At 41.2% G+C, this 17,847-nt stretch overlaps 1 protein-coding gene across 5 annotated transcripts in view; it reads right to left on the bottom strand.

The window, feature by feature from the left end:
- BTBD9 (BTB domain containing 9) overlaps positions 1-17,847 on the bottom strand; it is a 404,299-nt gene that overhangs the window by 133,794 nt on the left and 252,658 nt on the right. For all 5 annotated transcript variants that reach the window (XM_077754863.1, XM_077754865.1, XM_077754866.1 and 2 more), the window contains one exon: positions 8,597-8,706. In XM_077754863.1, the coding sequence (XP_077610989.1) occupies positions 8,597-8,706 (110 nt within the window). The remainder of the gene's footprint in view (positions 1-8,596; positions 8,707-17,847) is intronic.

Raw genomic sequence — 17,847 nt, 5'->3', positions numbered from 1 at the left:
ATCCTGTAAATTGCAGAAGCAAATTCTGTAAAATTAGAGCAATAAAATCTTTTTCAGGTTGTCTTTATTCTCAAACAAAACAACACCACCACCAGAAACTAAATACAGGTATCAAGGAAAATGAAACTTCCATGAGCACCAAGGACCACACACCAGACTGAGACTCCTAAATGATTATGGAGAAGTTGCTTTCTAATCATTCCTTCGCCCTCCACCCAACGTAAGAAGTGGAGCCCATCCTGCTGGTGAGCACAGGCTCACTAGGGAAGGAGGCAAACAAGCTGTGTTACATTCTATAGGTTTATAGAATCTGAATATAGAATCTGTTTATAACAAATCTGAATTTGTTTTTAAACTCTAAGATCCTGTAAGAAGACAGTGCTTAACCTTCTCCTCAGGAAGGCTGAGAGACCACAACTAACTTAATTCTTCCTCCAACCCCCTGACCACATGGAAGGCAGTCTACTGGAACAGGCACTGGCTTTGAAGAAGGTCAGAGATAAACAGGCCTTTGCACACACTGATCGCTTTCTGTGATTCTCCCCTGATCCTCCACTTTCCGACTTTGTTCAAGGACTGACCCATTCATCACCTCCACTGGAGGCTCTTCCCTGCCACCATCTGCAACTCAGGTTAGGTGCCCCCATTCCAGTGTTCCTATAGCATCTGCTGAAATCTCCCAATAGATGATCTATTTTACTGAGTTGTCACCTTCTATTTAAGTGTCTTTCTCCTCCTTTAGCTCACACGATCCTCCAAAGCAGAAACTACACCTCTGTATCTTTCAATCCCCAGTGCCTAAGATATACTTGGCAGCCTCTTAATAAATGTCTGTTTAATGCCAAGTAATTTACAGTAGATAAAGAAGTTAAGCTTCACTGACAATTAGAACCAGCTTTAATATCTGGTTAGAGAAATAGGCTGGGAAAAGCATAGTTGCTTGGTCTAGACTAGTTCCAGACTCAATAGTGTCATTTTAGGAAACCATCTGCATTAAGGTCTTTAGGGCCCCTCTGCCACTCCTGCAAGTTTGCTTCTATGCCACATTCTAACACCTTCACCCCCCAGTGAACTCTCCCACCACCAAATCTCTGTTTTTGCTCCAGAGGACACTTATTATTTAAACAAAGTTGCAAAGCACAGAAGTCATATTTGTAGTTCAGTGGATGCCAAAAGCCCTTCACAGCACAGACTTCTGTTTATTTCCCCAGGAAATTAACAGAATTCTAAACACACTGTTACAATTTCAAAATACTTTTAGATGACAGTAGCAACTATAGACAACCTAATTCCATTTCCTGCTTCCAGCTCTTCTGAGAGGACGGAGCATCAGCCATTTTTGCTGCTATGTAAATCAGCACTTTCGTAGTGCTCTCTACTGTTTGCTGAATTCTTCAAGGCCCAGCTCAAAATGCCATTAAAATTTAAAAAAATATTTATTCCCTTTTTGAGAGAGAGTAAGTAGGAGAGGGACAGAGAGAGAAGGAGACACAGAATCTGAAGCAGGTTCCCAGCTCCAAGCTGTCAACACAGAGCCCGATGTGGGGCTCAAACTCACGAACTGCAAGATCCTGACCTAAGCTGAAGTCAGACGCTCAACAGACTGAGGCACCCAGGCACCTCTCAGAATGCCATTCTTCAAGAAGCCTTATCTTACCAGACAAGAAGTATCTTTATTCCTTCATAGCCCAACTAAATAGTTCACCTTTCTCCACTCTGCTTGTGCCTGTCTGCTGTTCTCCACTCCACATATTTCTAGGTCTTGCCAATGTGCTTCTCTAGCTCCCCTGAATCAGAGAGTTAAGTTCTCTGATGTCTGCAGTCCCTTTTTCACTCTATACCTTTGTCAGTCTGTCTGCTTTCAGCTCCGTTCCCTCCTTCGTTCTGCATTGTAACTCAGAGGCTTACACTCCCCAAACCACATCTCCCAAGATTGCCAGCTTGGTTTTTGGTGAAGTTCTGCCAGTAGAAGAAAGTAGTGAGAGACCAGAAAGTGGGAGGAAGAAAGGAAACATTTCTGTCTGCTTCTGGGGGCAGACGAGCACAGGCTCCCATGTCCCTGTGCAGACAGCACAATTCCATGGTGGCAGTGGCAGTGAGTGCTCCCAGAGCTTCAGAAACAGAACTCCTGTTTTTGTGTGTAGGGTTGCCCTACATCAATTACTAACAAGAAACTAGAGCCAAAGAGCCACCAGTCTTCCTGGCAGACACGGTGGTAACCCTTAAAGGCCTGAAGCTGGTAATGGAAGCTTCTTGTTCTTTGAAAGCATTAAAGGGCCTTGAATTTTGAGATTTTGAGCCTAGAGCTCCATGCTCTAGCTTACTATCTCTTTCTTAAGCTGTGGTAGAGCAAAGGATAAGGATGGAGAGGGACTTGTGAGAGCTTATGTTTTCCAGAAGAACCAGGAGACCTTAAGAAGGGAAACCAAACTCATGTAATGCTAAATACCACAGTCTAATATCAGTGTAAAGTGTTTACTGCTCCCCCAAGTCTTACTAAAAGCATATTATCTATTCATCTACAAGACTCATAAGAAGAGCTATTTAAAAAAGAAAAAATGCAAATGGCCCTTAAACGTATGAAAAGATGCTCAATTTCTCTCATAAGAGAAATGTAGCTAAAAGTGCACTGAGATACCATTTCTCACCTAGAAAACTGGCAATGAGCCAGAAGCTTGATACTATCCTCCACTGGCAAAGCTGTGGGGAAATAGTCATTCTCCTACACTGCCAATGAGAATATCAAAATGGTATACTCCCTGTGGAGGTGATTTTGGCAACATCTTGCAAAATTAAACATGCATTTACCCTCTGACCATGTAATCCCCTTTCTAGGAATGCATCCCAAGGACAGAGTCTGAAAACTAGGAAAAGACTTCTGCCCAAGGCAATAGCACAATTTGTAGGAACAGAAGACTGAAAACAACCCAAATGGTTCATCAACAGAGAACTGGCTGAACAAAGTAAACTACAGTACATGTATTCTAATGAGTACCATGCAGCTAGAAAAAGAAATGCACCGTATCCTTCTTTGTAGCTAGCTCTGGGAGGAGTGTGAAGTACTTTTTTGTACAAGGCGAAGAAAGAAAGTATGAATAGCATATAGTATGCTACCAATTATTGAAGAATATTGAAGAGGGTACAAAGTATAAATTATATGTTACATAACAATAAAATATATAGATTTACTCATTTTTCATCATTTATAATAGAAGGATAACCCAAAAAACTCAAGGGGAAAAGAGTTCACTTACAGGAGTAGAAGGGAAAAGAAGCTAGACTTCTCTAAATATAGCTCCTTTGTAGATTTCACTTTGGAACTCTGTATATAGTTTACATGGTTATAAAACAAAACCAAAAAAATCGTTACAGGTAATTGCCAAACACTGAAAGCAAAATGGAGTAAATGAATCAAATGTATACTGAAATAGTGGCATGACCACACAGAGAATTATTTTAGGTGACTTTATAACAGTAATTTTAACATATATCTCTAGTGGGATATACCCTAAGGGCCCCAAAATAATTGTAGAAATCTTAAACTATTTTCAGTAACCATATGGTGGTACTGATACTGTAACTCTGAGATTGTTTTGTGCGCACTGGGGACAAAGCAAATGAATTGCTGTATCACTGGTGACCAAGAGTTTAGTATGGGAAAAAGGAGCTGCAAGATCAAAGGCTAAACAGAAACTTTGCGTAATGAATTTTAATTGGACGTGTCAGCGTGCACTTATGATATATTTTACCTGTTAAATATATGATAAGTAAATAAAGTAATATGCACATATTTCCTAGTTCTGTCCCCTGGGAAGGCCCAGAAATAGTGACGAACACAGCAGCAAGTGCTTAGACTGGGATTTCCAAATGTCATTTCCCACTGAAAGGAAGCCGGGCTTCTTGAAGAAATGGCTGATTCCAGATTGGGGCAGGAAATGTACTCAATGAACTCAGGATGTCACATCCTGCTAGAAATCTGGGAATTATGAAGGACTATGGAGGTCATGTTAGACCTGGACTCAAGAGCCAGTATGAAAAGGCTAAAGGTGGGGACAATTTGAATGTCAATAATAGTAACTGCAAGTGGTTGAAAGGTATCCAATTTGTTTAATTCCATAAATTGAAAATGGTACGTATTCCTCTCCCTTCCCCTCCAAATAATCCCCACCAACAAACTTCACTGATCACATGTGGAAGATGCTAGTTAACTACCTATTTGAAAATGATACATACATAGAAAGAGTATGACATTTACCCTTCTTTTCCCTGGCAAATTGCATCTCAGGATTATCAAATAAGTGTTGAGGAAACTCTTATCTTACTAGCCACTAAATAAAGAAGGCTATAGTAAGAAAATAATCATTTTGCAACTCCAAATTATGAAATAATGAATCCAGGAAATAATCACAAATGAATGGGAACATCCAAAAGAGAGACACTCAAAGATTTTGTGTTTCTTAATAAACATTTATTTACTATCACCTATACAGCACTTTTACAAAAAAAAACAAAACAAAAAACCTCCAGAACCTGAATTAGATTCTCTAACTACTAAATTAGAAAGAAAAAAAAAACACACACACACAGAAAAACATGATAATGTTATCATGGGGATTTAATCACCCAAATCCAGCTGTTAGAAACTCTACAGGACAAAAACCTAGTTTCTTCAACAAATAAATTATAATTATAGAGAGAAAAATGAGAGAGAGAGAGAGAGAGCACACGCAAGCACGAGCTGTACAGAAACGTGGAAGAGAACCTACAGATTTAAAGAGATTTAAGAGTTATACTATTTATTGATAGTATGGACCTTTTCTGAATTCTGATTTAAATAACCTATAAGCTTATAAACTCACTCTAGACTTTGATCCAATAAGGGACATCTGAACATTGACTGGATATTTACTTTTTTAATGTTTATTTTGAGAGAGAGAGAGAGAGAGAGACAGAAAGAGAATCCCAAGTAGGCTCCCCACGGTCAGTGCAGAGCCTGACACGGGCTCAAACTCAAGATCATGCATGACCTGAGCTGAAATCAAGAGTGACCCCTGAACTGTAACTTTTTATGATTATTAAATATCCTGGGGCACCTAGGTGGCATCTGACTCTTGATTTCGGTGAAAGTCATGATCTCAAGGTTTACTGGTTTGAGCCCCCAGTCGGGCTTTGCGGTGACAGCTGCAGCCTGCTTGGGATTCTCTTTCTCCCTCTCTTTCTGCCCTCCCTTGCATGCTTGTGTGTGCAGACACTCTCTCTCTCAAATTAAGTAAATAAACTTAAAAAACTACAATAAAAAGTTACAGTTCAATTTGGGGGATATTATGACATTGTCATTACGGCTACAAAAAAGGGGGGGGTCTTAGTTTTTAGAAATACATACTGAAATATTTATGGATAAAATGTCTGGGATTGGTGTCAAAATAATCTGACAGAGAGGAAGTGGGAAGCATACAGACAAAACTAGATTGTCTGTAAGTGAATTTAAATACAAGATTAAATGAAAGGCAGCTTTGGCAATTATTATGAAAAAGTACAAGCAAAGTACAGGGAAATGCCATGTGTGTATCATAAGGTGGAGTGCTAAGGCAAAGCAAATGCATTCTTTGGGAGGTTGAATGCTTATAAAATAGTGGTCATATCTATTCGAATTATTCCTTCCATGCCTCACTGGTAAGAAGGTTAGAGTTCTATCAATGCCTGCTAACAAAGAGGAGATGGCCACCACAGGCTGGCCCTCCCAGGCAAGAATACATCCCAGTGCGATCCAGGGCAGCCATCAAATGAGAAGGGGCCGTGGGGGCAGCAGCCGATGAGGTGGGAGAGGCTGACACAGGGTCTGGTCAGTGTGACTGAGGTAGGGCCTGGTCCCAGGGGTGTATGAGCCCAGACTTCCAAGGCTTCCCCACAAATCTGCACAAGTGAAGATGCAAGAGGGATGGACATGCAAGAAATGCTCTGCCAAGAGACAAGACTAAAACCTTACAAAGCTTATTTTTTCTTGGCATCATGAAATGTTGTAAGTAATGATACTAAAATCTGATTAAACCCCCCCCCACAAATATCTTTAAAGTAATTTTGAGGACCATAAGGAGAGTACTGCCCTAATGGGAGCAGCCGGAACTATGAAACAAAGAGCAGGAACTGTGAAAGAGACAGGCTCTGAGTCTTAAACCATAAAAGGGGCTTGATACCCTATTAAGGCCTGTCTTTCAGGATGACATTATGTTGCTTTTTACTTCTTTCCTTCCGTGAAAGCCAGGAGCCTTTAGTGGTGGTTCTCAAGGAAGGAGTGCAGATTTCACAGGGCACAGGAAGGACTAAGTAGCAGGCAGCTACAATTTAAAAGTGACTCCAGGTGATCCTGACATACACTGTGCCCCCGCTGGAGGACCACTCCCTTCTCGGAGGTCCCCGTCGGGGTGGCTGGCTGAGGCCTGGGTGCAGCCAAAATGTATCTGAGATCATCAATATGGAAAGGTGGTGGTTGCTGTTTCAAACGCCCCTTTGAACTAAGCAGAGCTGCCATGTCAGACAAAGGATAATGCGATCCCCCTGCACTCCCGCATGACTCATACCGCCTCCCTGTCTGCCCAGCGTGGGGACAGCTTTGAGCTGTGGAGATGGTAGGAGGAGTGCCAGATGGGATCCCACTGCAGGCCATCTACCACCAAGTGCACGTACGTACCTGCCAACCTGCCCCACCGCTCCCATTCAGTTGAGGGACGATGACAGGCAGATGATTGCAGTGCTCTCTGCAGTCAAACTTGTGAGCATCAAAGAAAAGGGCTCGAAGAAAAGTGTTTGACCAGAAACCAAACACACTTCCTGCATCTCCGCAATCTTCTTTCATTCCCTGACATGCTGAGACCATTATGGCTTCTGATAATGCTGACTAGTTCACTTTGGACAAAAAATGCAGACCAGCGACAACATCCCTCACCACCACTGATCCTGAGTTCCATCCTGTAATGGCTTCTCATGCCAGACAGACCTGCTTCTTGGATAATTACAGTGTCCACAAACCTGTTCTTTCTCCAATAAGAAGGGGAGACTGATTGAAGTAGAGGGTGCCTGCTGTGCAGCATGTTCAAGAATGCAGTGCACAGGGCTGATATGAGTAGCCAAGTGGTATGCACACTGGGACTCTGAAGGTGGCTGGGTTTCTAAGATCCTTCTTGGTAAGGACATCCCTGACTACACAATCACATGCACAGTGGGGCCCACAGTCTATAACAGAACATAGGTAGCTGGTGAAAAGATGTGCCCTCCTTGCAACCATCCATCACCACAATTTCATACAGCCCACAGAATTAAAAGCCTTGACAATATTAGGTAATGTTTTAGCAATGTCGACTTTCAAATTACTTACAAGTCACAACAATGATTAACATTTATATTTAATATAAAACTTACACCAAGTTATTTATCTTAGTTGAGCCCTAAACGCTCCCTACACTTTGAAACAATTTCTACTCCTGCTACCTTATTAATATTAGTCTTCAAACTTCCGTAAGTAAAGGATTACATTTAGGACAAGGCAGGTATTAAGGAAATTTAGACTTATGACCCTCCCAAGAGTTAGGAAACATTTACAGGTTACACTCATCTTTCCTATTCTGGTCATCACCATGTTTTCACAACATGTGTCAGTATGTTATGTGTCCCTGATGAAGGGATCTCAGAAGGAGAGAAGACGTGGATCCCTTTGTAAAGGCACAGAATTCTGTTTTAGGAGTAGCAAGGCAGAGGCACCTGAGCATACAGAGTTCCTTTTCAAAGAAGCTGCAGTACAGACACAGATTTGAGGGACTAGTCCATCAAACTAGTATCTCTGCACAATGTGTGTAAAAAGCCAGAGGCATGGCTTGCGCTATCTAGGGTGCCAAGACCTGGGATGGGCTGTAAACAATGCCAGACTAAGTATTACCCAAAACAAAAACAAAACACAACAGAAAACAACCAAATAACAACTAAAAATACTCTTCTGAAAGATCAGTCAGACAGTATTTCCCACAAGATAACGTGACTTTCACAATGACAATTCAGGTATTCAGGTCTTATTTAAATTACAGGCAAGGCAGGCATTTTCTTGAGGTGAATTCGGCTCAACAGCGCAAATATGGACTGATGTGCCCATGAAAAGAGATACTTTCACAGTGAGCACAGCATTCATATACAATTTAAGGCCCAAATATCTCCATAGCCTTGGAAGGCATGAGCGTTGGATCAATATTCTACAGACTTCCTCCCTGATCCTACCTACCATTAAATATAGAAAAGCCTTTGTTATAAAAGGCTTTGCCTGACTATCATAAGCATTCCTCACATAGCAAATCTGAATGCATCACTAGAACATTATTAATTCTTAACTCCTAGTGCAATATTTATCCTTTTACGGTTATAAGAATTATTAATTTGACTACTTTTAAAAATATAAGACATCCTCTATGTTACTCAGCCATGAGGCATTCAAATCAACCAATTCTTAGTCAAAAGCTGATTAAGAGGTGGTTAAGATGAGTTAATGAGATAACAAAATATTTGAAGATAAAATATCTAAGCATATATAAAAAAACATAATTGTGATACTTACCTATCAGCCCCTTCTCAAGAGTGAAGGTTTTGTTTGTAAACATACATTCAAAAGCCACAATGTGAAAAATCTTGTTCACTGTGTTGTGAGTCCCAACTATTCGAATATACCTGGGGGTAAAAAAAAAAAAAAAAATCTGTTAAAGAAAACAAGCTTCTATCACAACCAATCCAAAGACAACAGAATAAGGTACATTGTGTAAACACACAGTGTGCTAGGGTATGGACTGAGGTAGACTTTGAACTTGACTTCAGACCTCTACCCGCACCTTAGGGCTATCTCCAACTTAGCCTAGAAGAATTACAGCAAAATTAGGGAGATACCACTTTCCAGAGAATTAAGCAGAACTCAGATCTGATTTACTGAGAAATTCAAACCAGGTACTGTTCAAGCTCAACCCTTGAATGTCAGTATAATGTCCATGAGGCATTTACACTGGAGAATAACAAACAGCTTCTATCTTTGCCTTGTGGTTAGGAATGTGCCTGTACACAGGTGCACAAACACTCACAAAACCAAACATTTTCTAACTCAAGGATAGATTTCATCCATTGGAAACAAACGCATGAAATCAATATTGCCTTCTTGTGTAAAAGAAAAATCCACATCAACTACTGAAAACCGTTCACAGTTTCTTATAATTCAATACTGCTCCTNCCCACTTGACGGCTGGGAAGCCTTTTCCTGACCAGAGGAAGTGATCTGCAGAGGTGACCCAGCCTGCTCTGCAGCATCCCTCCGCACACGGACCTGGCATCCGTACACAGTGCCGAGTCGCACAGGGCAGTCCTTGAGCATCCCGGCCTACTCACCCTCAGCATCTCCCTGGAGGTTTCACCTCTGACAAACAAGCATTAACCTTGGAGTGACTTATTCCTTTCACTCTCCAAAGGGACTTGACAGTTCACAGGTTAATGAACAGACAAACTCATTCTTCCGAGTGTCACACAAATCCCTGGGGAATGTGCCACACACTGTCTTACTGGGACTCAAAGGAAGAACCGGGAAAAATAATGAGATTAAGTGATAGCACTCTCCCAAATCATGAGCTATGCACTCTGAAGGATGGGGCATATTAAATGAACACATTTCAATTAGGAGATGACAGACTGGGCAAGGGTTTAGTAATACCCTTCCTCTGCTGTGTAAAACAACCTTCGACTTAGATGATATAATTTTACTTCTGAGTTAATCGCTGTTCACTAATTCGGTAATTCCCTTACATTTCTCATCACTCCAAGTTAACTGTATAATGTAAATGCCAATTTAAAAAATTCACATTAAGGAGACTATATTTGGGTTTTTTAAATCTCATCAGCTATTTTCCCTCCTGTTCCTTCAAGCATGAATCTCATGGCATTCCCGGTGCACCTCATTTAGCCATCTGCTCCTTGACATGAGCTGGTCACTCATCTTCATAACCCACATAAATTCTATCTCCCGGGCTGACTGTTCAGTGTGCCCATGCCCACTGCAGGCAGACACCGTCCTTCCTGTATGGAGAGTCAGGGCAGTGGCTGCACTCATCAGAGCTCTCTGGTTAAGCAGGAGGCTGGCCCTGAGCTGTTCTCTCAAGACCTCAAGGCAGACAGAGGTACTGACATTACTGGGTTTGGGTGGGTAGGTAGGGTTCATGTAAAATAAGTTCTAAATGGTCTACGTAGAACAGGAATTGTGCTGCACTTTACTGTTGGCGGTGACAAGTCTCTGTGGACTTTCTGGAAGGGAAGGGGTGTGTTAAGCCTGGCACATTGGTCTGAATCTAATTTTGTCCATTTCCTTAAACCTGCAGGAACTCAACCAGCATAGCATTTTCAATTGCTCATAGTCATGACAGCCTAGTGCCATTGTCTGCAACTTGGAGGGGATGAAGGGAATGTGGTTTGGGGAATTTGATCAGATCATTTTCCTGTTCCCTAGGTCGAGTCTCCACCAAAGGAGAGGCAGCTCTCCTAACACTATGCAAGGTAGAGGAGCCAGGAAATGACGGAGAGATCAGGCCCTTTCTCACTGGCAGTTCTTACGGTTAAGACTCCGGGGCTGACCTAAGGGGATGCAGCAGTGTTCCTTCCCTTCCTTTCCTTCTTTTTAAAACATTATATGGAACCATGTTCTCCAACTTTAGATAACAGTCAATTCCTAAATTTAACCTTGGTGCAAATACCAAAAATGAGAGAAAATATACAACCTCTCCCTCCCTCCCTCATCTTCCAATTATAACAAACTGCAAACAAAAGATTGTACCGGAATACATTTTACAGCCCTAATGACAGTGCTTATGATAACAAACAAGATAATGTATATGGTTCGAAGAGCACTGAGAGATGCCTCCAGATAGAAAGTTCTATATAAATGAAGATAATGTTATCTCTGCCACATAATCCTGAGGTCAAATTAGCAATTCGCCACTGTACATCACACTTCTTGATTAGCCTGTTACACATAATGCTCATAACAAGTTTAATTATTCTGGTTCTACAATATTTTCAACGTCTCCACAAAATTACTGCAAATTCACAAAAATGGCATGAAGTCCTTATTCAAATACACATTTATTTTTTTTTGTTTTTTTTTGTTTGTTTGTTTGTTTTTTTTTTTTTTATTTCTAGGCAACAGAGAGAGAGACAGCGTGAGCAGGGGAGGGTCAGAGAGAGAGGGAGTCACAGACTGAAACAGGCTCCAGGCTCTGAGCTGGCAGTCAGCACAGAGCCCGACGCGGGGCTCGAACCCACAAACCATGAGATCATGACCTAAGCGAAAGTCGGTCGCTTAACCAACTAAGCCACCCAGGCGCCCCTCAAATACACATTTAAAAAAATGGTAACCAAGTCACAAGAAAGACACCACATTCCTCTTTCCCAGCAAGGTGTTGTTTAGCCTAGGACTCTGTTCTTCACTAAAAGTCTGCACCAGAATGTAGGAAACAGGCTTCCACTAATCCTCCAACTTCAGTGACTGGCATGGGTGCCTGGAGCTCTACCCTGAGAACTCTGAGGCCCAGACCCATGGGCAGTGACTTCAGGGAGTGGGGCCAGCATGGGCACCATCCTCCGTGACGAGCAGGTTGCTTTCATGGCGCTCACAATAGAGCATCCCCGAGGTAGAAGAGAAATTATTACCTGCACTATTGAAAGTCCGAGGAATGGGGATGGGAGAGGATCCAGTCTCTCTCTCTCTTTCTCACTTTTTTTGAAAAACAAAGCCAGACTTGCTTCTGGGTCAGAGCACCTAAACAGGAGTGGCTATCACATTTTCTCTGCCACAAAAGATTCTGAATAAGAGGTAGAGCCGAAGGTTAATTTTTTTCTCCTTTCGGCATCTCTCCAAAGCACAGTCAGACTCTGATTTAACCTGATAATAAGGGCAGTGTCAGCTAGTGACTTCATCAGTGTGCAGAGAGGCACACTGCTGAAAGATCTCACAGCCGGCCTTTGTTCTCTCGGAGATCCTCAACAGCAGCTCAGACAGTTGGAAGATAATTAAAACTTAAACAGCACTGAGAAAGGCAGATATGCAACAGATTGGCCATTTCTGAGGCGGATGAATGCTGTCCACATGAGTCCTTGTGTAACTGTCTGTTCCTAATGTGCTCCTCCCTTCCCCGAGTCAGTTGTCTCCTTGTCCCCGACGGGGGCTGGATCCCGGAACACGGTTCACAAGAGGATGTTTCGAGGCAGAAGTTTCCAGGAGCTATAATATTGTGGGTGAAAAGAGATTCTCTCTTCTTTAAGGAAATGAAACCCAACGCCTGCAAGGAGAGCACTCTAAGATTGAAAGGCACGATGGAGTTTTGAAGAGGGTGCTTTCGAGTCTAACAGAACCAGGGCTGTCGCCCAGCCGCGTCACTTAATTAGTTCTGTCGCTTTGGGGAAAATAAAAAAGCCTTAAACCTTTTGAACCTCAGTTTTCTTCTCTATAAAATGAGGTCTGTAACACACGTCTTATAAGATATTTAAATGAGGTAGGAATTTAAAGTGTTTAATGCAGAGCTTGGCAGAGTATGATATCATTAAACAGAAAGTCAAAGAGTAGAGATCACTGGATGCAAAATTTCTTGGTTCGGACCTCAAGAACGCTGGGGGTCTGGAAGAGTGTCCCTAGCTGTAGCTGTTAAGACGGCACTTCCAGGAGGAGGCAAGCCCACCCACCGGGCAGGCTTCAAGAACGCAGACTGTTGCTCATTCTTCCTCTCAGGGCACCACAGTGTGGGCGCTGTGGCCACAGAAATAGATGACATTCCAACTGCAAATTACCTGGCTCTATGGCATTTCCTTCTCCAAGCTTCTAGTCCCTAGAAAAGTCTATTTAAAATATTCTTGACCTGACTCAGCATTACATGAAGAAGCAAGCCAAGAATCTTTTGTCCACATTGGGTCTAGATACCCAAGCCCACAGAAGAGTTTCTTTTCTGTGCAAACTCTAGAAGTTTGGAGTTTTAATTCTTTAAGGAAAACACATTAGCATTTCCTAACAGACAGACATCATAATACTGTGTCCTAGAGGATTTCGCTCTGGAGATTCACTACATTCCCTACCAGTTCCGGGAATGTACAGATTCCTATTCTTAACCTATCGTTCTATCATTTCTTGTCAGGATGCTACCAGATTGGATTTCTAAGTCACATACAACTTTAACATACTAAGGGAAGTACAGAAAAGTAGAAGTATAGAAAAATGGCAACTTGTACATTCCCACTTTAAATCCTTTGGTATCTCTAGTCTTTAGTTCTGGTGGACCACAAGCCTACCTGAGGTTACAGTTAACCCTTAACCTTTGCCTCTAGTTACACAATCACCAACGTCTGTACTGAGCGGGTTCTACTACAAGATTAAATTGAATACAGTAAGAAATATTTAAATGAGCTCTCAAGGGATCAACTGAAGCTAAAATCCATCAGAATTCTATTCTTTGGTCAACAAAGTTTTATTCTCGAAGTGAACTTCATATCCTTGGGTTAAACACAGACCCTTGAGGACACTAGATTCAGCCTGAGACTGTAATGCAAGAAGGGCTCCTTCCTGAGGTAGCCAGAGAACTCTGCGGTGGCCAGATGTGGTCATCTGGTGATACCCTTAGCTCCACATCTGCTGGGATTTGCAGCTGTGTGGGATTTGGATTCATCACTTCCATGACTTCCTGTCTGACTTTTCCTTTCAAGGAGGTGCTAAGAATGTTCATAAATAATTCTCTGACCCAAGAAGCAGGTAATATCTGCAGGTCTCTCCCGGATGGTATTTTCTTCCAGTTCTGTGTACAGTGTTAGTGCTCTTATAATCAAACCACAGACTGGAGGGGGAAGTGACTTCAGGTCTTGTTGCTAAGGCAGCAAGTGGAAAACAGTTTACTGCCAGAATGACAAAAAGCTTCTAGAAAAAGCAGGTTGCAACAGAAAAGATTTGTTACTCTTAGAAAACCTTCCCTCTGGCTGATCTGTGGAGCTATAGATTCTCCTCTACTGACTTCAGCAAAGGGCCCCAGCAGCATTTGCTTATTTGGGAGAGGAAGAATTACTGAAAGGTTAAACAGTCTGGGTCCAGAGTTAGTCTAAGCAGAGGCTACCGTCTCAGAGAGCAGGCCCGATGCTGTCTGGCCAAAGCCCTGAAGAGGGAGCAATCATGTCCCAGCATCTCCACCGTTCAACTTGAAGGGCAAATGAAACAAGTCATCTTGGTTTTCCGAGAAAATTGATGCTATATCGAATCAAGTATGCAGAAGGGATAAGATGGGTAAATATTACTAACACATCATAGCCCAGTGCTACCAAAACAGACAGTCATTTCAACATTAGAGATAAATATTTAAGTGCTGTTTCTTTATTTGGAGAAGAAGTGAATTTTCAACAGTAGGCCTTCTCCCCACCCCCCACATATGTAGAACTTATCCTGTCATAATAATATGCCTTCAACTTATGTAATTATATTTGGAATTAACATTACAAAAATAACTTTATTATAATATTTATATAAACCCTGTAAAAATGATGTAATATATAACATATAACTTCTTGATTGCACATTAACCAGTCAACAGCCCTTATAGGGATACAGGGTAAATCTGCTATTAATCAAGATTTAATAAACACCTACTAGGCACAAGGAATTGTGCTAAGCACTGTGAGGAATGAATCCTAACAAGAGGACACACACCTTCATCTAAAGAAGGTAATAGTGCAGTCCAGAAGGCAAGACAAAAACACATTAGTAGTAGGGATCAAGAGAAAAACATAAGAGCTGATCTATTCACACATGATGAAGAGGTGAGCCTACCCTTCTAACACTGAATTTAGCAATATGAACTTTACAAGTCCTCTCTGTGAACTATACTTGCTTCAAAGACCAAAACAAAATAAATATGGCTAAAAGAAACTCTCTCTCCACATACACATACACACAAATGATCACTGACTCACCTGACAAGTATTAATTCAGTATCTACTATGGGATAGCTACTGTTGCTGTGTATTGGGATACGGGACTGAACAATACAGATAAAAATCTCTTCCCCATGGCATATTTATTTCAGTGTCAGGGGATAGACAAGAAAAAAAATTACCCACTGAATGACAGGTGATCTATTTAACATTGAACTTTATAGACAAACTTGCTAAACTGGAAGAAGAAACAGTTATATAACCACTCCCTGCAGGAATAAAGGGGTCAAATGGGAAGATGCAATGCTCCGCCTGAGAACATGGATACAGCGTAAACAGTCTGATGTATAGACACAGTTCACCTACTATAGATATTTAGTAGGATACAGGCAAAAATCTAATTAAGTAGGCTTCTTAGGATCTGGAAAGAGGAACTGATTTGAATTTCATGGAAAGAAATGTCTTATTTATTTCATGGTTTAGTTTTCTTTTTATCTTTCATTTTTTTTTTAGATTGTAATTTTCAGGGGATTATAAAGAGACAAAATGGGAAGTGGAAGATATAAAATGAAAAATGAATAAGGGAGAGAGGTAGGGAGAGGATGGAGAAGAGAGAAGGGGGATAAAGGGAGGGGTGAGAGGAGGAATGGAAAAGGGTGAGGGAGGGTGGGGGAGAGGGAGAGCATGAATATGAATAAACCAATCCCTTCTTCTGTCTCTGTTATGTGCTGATGTGAACAAATCCCCATGTGGGAATACTGTTAACCAATTTTATTACTCAATAAAACATAGAAACCAACACCAAGTATATTTTAAGAAGTAGAACTAAATTACCAAAAGTTCAACATTTGCATTTTTTCATTAACTTTTCTCCTCGCCCAAGATGCTAGGGGCCGGGGAGAGGATTTTACTACTTTTATCTTTTAAATGGCTGCATTATCTTTTTCAGTTTATCCAATAGGCTGTGCATTCCCACGAATGTAGACAAATGAGCCTAATGGAACTGTGCACTAGAGAAAAAGCAGAAGAAAATTAAATTTGTTAGTTTCTCTATGAATCCGTAAGAACTCATTTGGTGACTATGACCTGTAACAAGCCTGCTTTAGGATCATGGTGGGTAAGGAAAGGTTCTCTTTTTTTAAATCTAAGACTATGGTAAATATATGTGATTTATTATAACTTATAACATTTTAGGGGCTGGAGGACCCCACTGCCTCTTTTGTCCTTTTAGAGTCAAAGACTAAGTGGAGAAGAAAGAGAAGTAAAGAGAAGGAGGAAGAATTTGCTGCTCCCTAAAGAAAAACCTACGAATCCTTCTAAGAATGTAAATATTTGACATACTGAGAAGATAAAAATTGCTCAAGACGTTAAAAACAACAGAAGTGAAAACGAAGTCAGAATTAGGAGAATAATAAAGAGACCATGGGGGTAAGGAAATCGCAGATCTTCACTCCAGACCCTTGAGAAACTAGCACAGCAATTAAAATAAAAGCCACAGACTTCTGAACACCTCCTATGTGCTACCCTTTGCATGCATTATTTCCTTTAATGGAAAACCCATACCCCACACACGCATACCATCAGGCTGGAGATATCAAAGCCTGACAGAACATATGTCCCTCAAAGCCTCTAAATTCTTTACGAGCTATGCAAAGAAACCTGTGTTTCAGGCGATAAGTGCTCCTTAGAGAAGTGAAATATATGTGGGGGGAANCTGCTTTGATGCTCACAGGAAATTTGAGGGGTGCTCCTTTGCCCACTGAGAAGTTCTAGACCTTTACCTAGAAAATGGATCAGGGGAAAAGAAAAAAGACCCAGAGGTTTACCTAGCACATTAATTTGAGCATCCATGTAACTATGTACAAACCTACCAACGAGAGGCAGAGAAATCAAAGTAAATAAAAATAATACTATAGAAAACTTGAGAAGAATGCTCACTGCCAACACCACAAAATATGCAATGATAGCAGAAGAGGGAAAGAGCAGTCTTTTTGTCCTGGGTGCAAAAGGCAGTATGGGTATGTACAATGTACCATATCTCAGGGGTCGTTAAAGCTGGAAGTGAAGGGCTGATTACACTGTATTCCAGTTTCCAAACGGCATGAAGGATTACTAATTTCAGCACTACTGCTGTAAGGGATTTTGCTGCTAAAATCTGTCAGTGTGGTAGAACTTCCACACGAGCAACAGAGAAAAGAAACGAGCAAGATGCTCCACCTGGCACTATGTGGTCGTCTACAAAATCTGCAGCTATAGCATGGGCTAAGCAGACATGGGCCAGGTCCAAATCTACCAATCTGCTCAATCATTTTAAGACATTGCCCCATACACCTTTTGTGTTAAGAGTCCTGTGTACTACTTAGAGGTTCAGTTTTGAAGCTTGTTCCCAATCCATTTTTTCTGCTGGATTAGGAAGTTGGGAGGTGGAGTGGTTTGGCAAGGACTTTTTCCCCTCCCCAAAGCTTCTTGAGAGTTCAACCATTCATGACTTAGACTTTACTGGTACAGCATTAGTGCTAAGCCAGTGATCAGAAAGAAAATGTCAATCCTTACACTTGTGTCAGAAATTCAAGGGGAGAAAAACTTAGAGGAGAGGAACGGACATCAAGTAAATGCATACTTGGTAAGAGAGAAGTTTTTAATAAACAAGAAGATTCTATTATATTACTAATGGTCATGGCTACTGTTGTGATGTTTGGCCTCATTAAAATAAAACAAACAAAACCGGCTTAACTATTTCTTTTTCTTCTTTTACATTTTAAAAATAAAGTTTTATACACAGTTTGAAAGGCCAAATAGCCTATAAGTTTTATTATTAAAAAAATATTCCTCTGTGCTCCATTTCCTCCACTCCCTGCAGACAACTGTTTCTACCTGTTT

Source organism: Crocuta crocuta, unplaced genomic scaffold (assembly GCF_008692635.1).
Source record: "Crocuta crocuta isolate KB4526 unplaced genomic scaffold, BGI_CrCroc_1.0 scaffold132, whole genome shotgun sequence".
In the NCBI taxonomy this organism is placed as follows: Eukaryota; Metazoa; Chordata; class Mammalia; order Carnivora; family Hyaenidae; genus Crocuta; species Crocuta crocuta.
The sequence above is the reverse complement of the archived record's forward strand: the minus strand, read 5'-3'. Positions and strand labels throughout refer to the sequence as shown.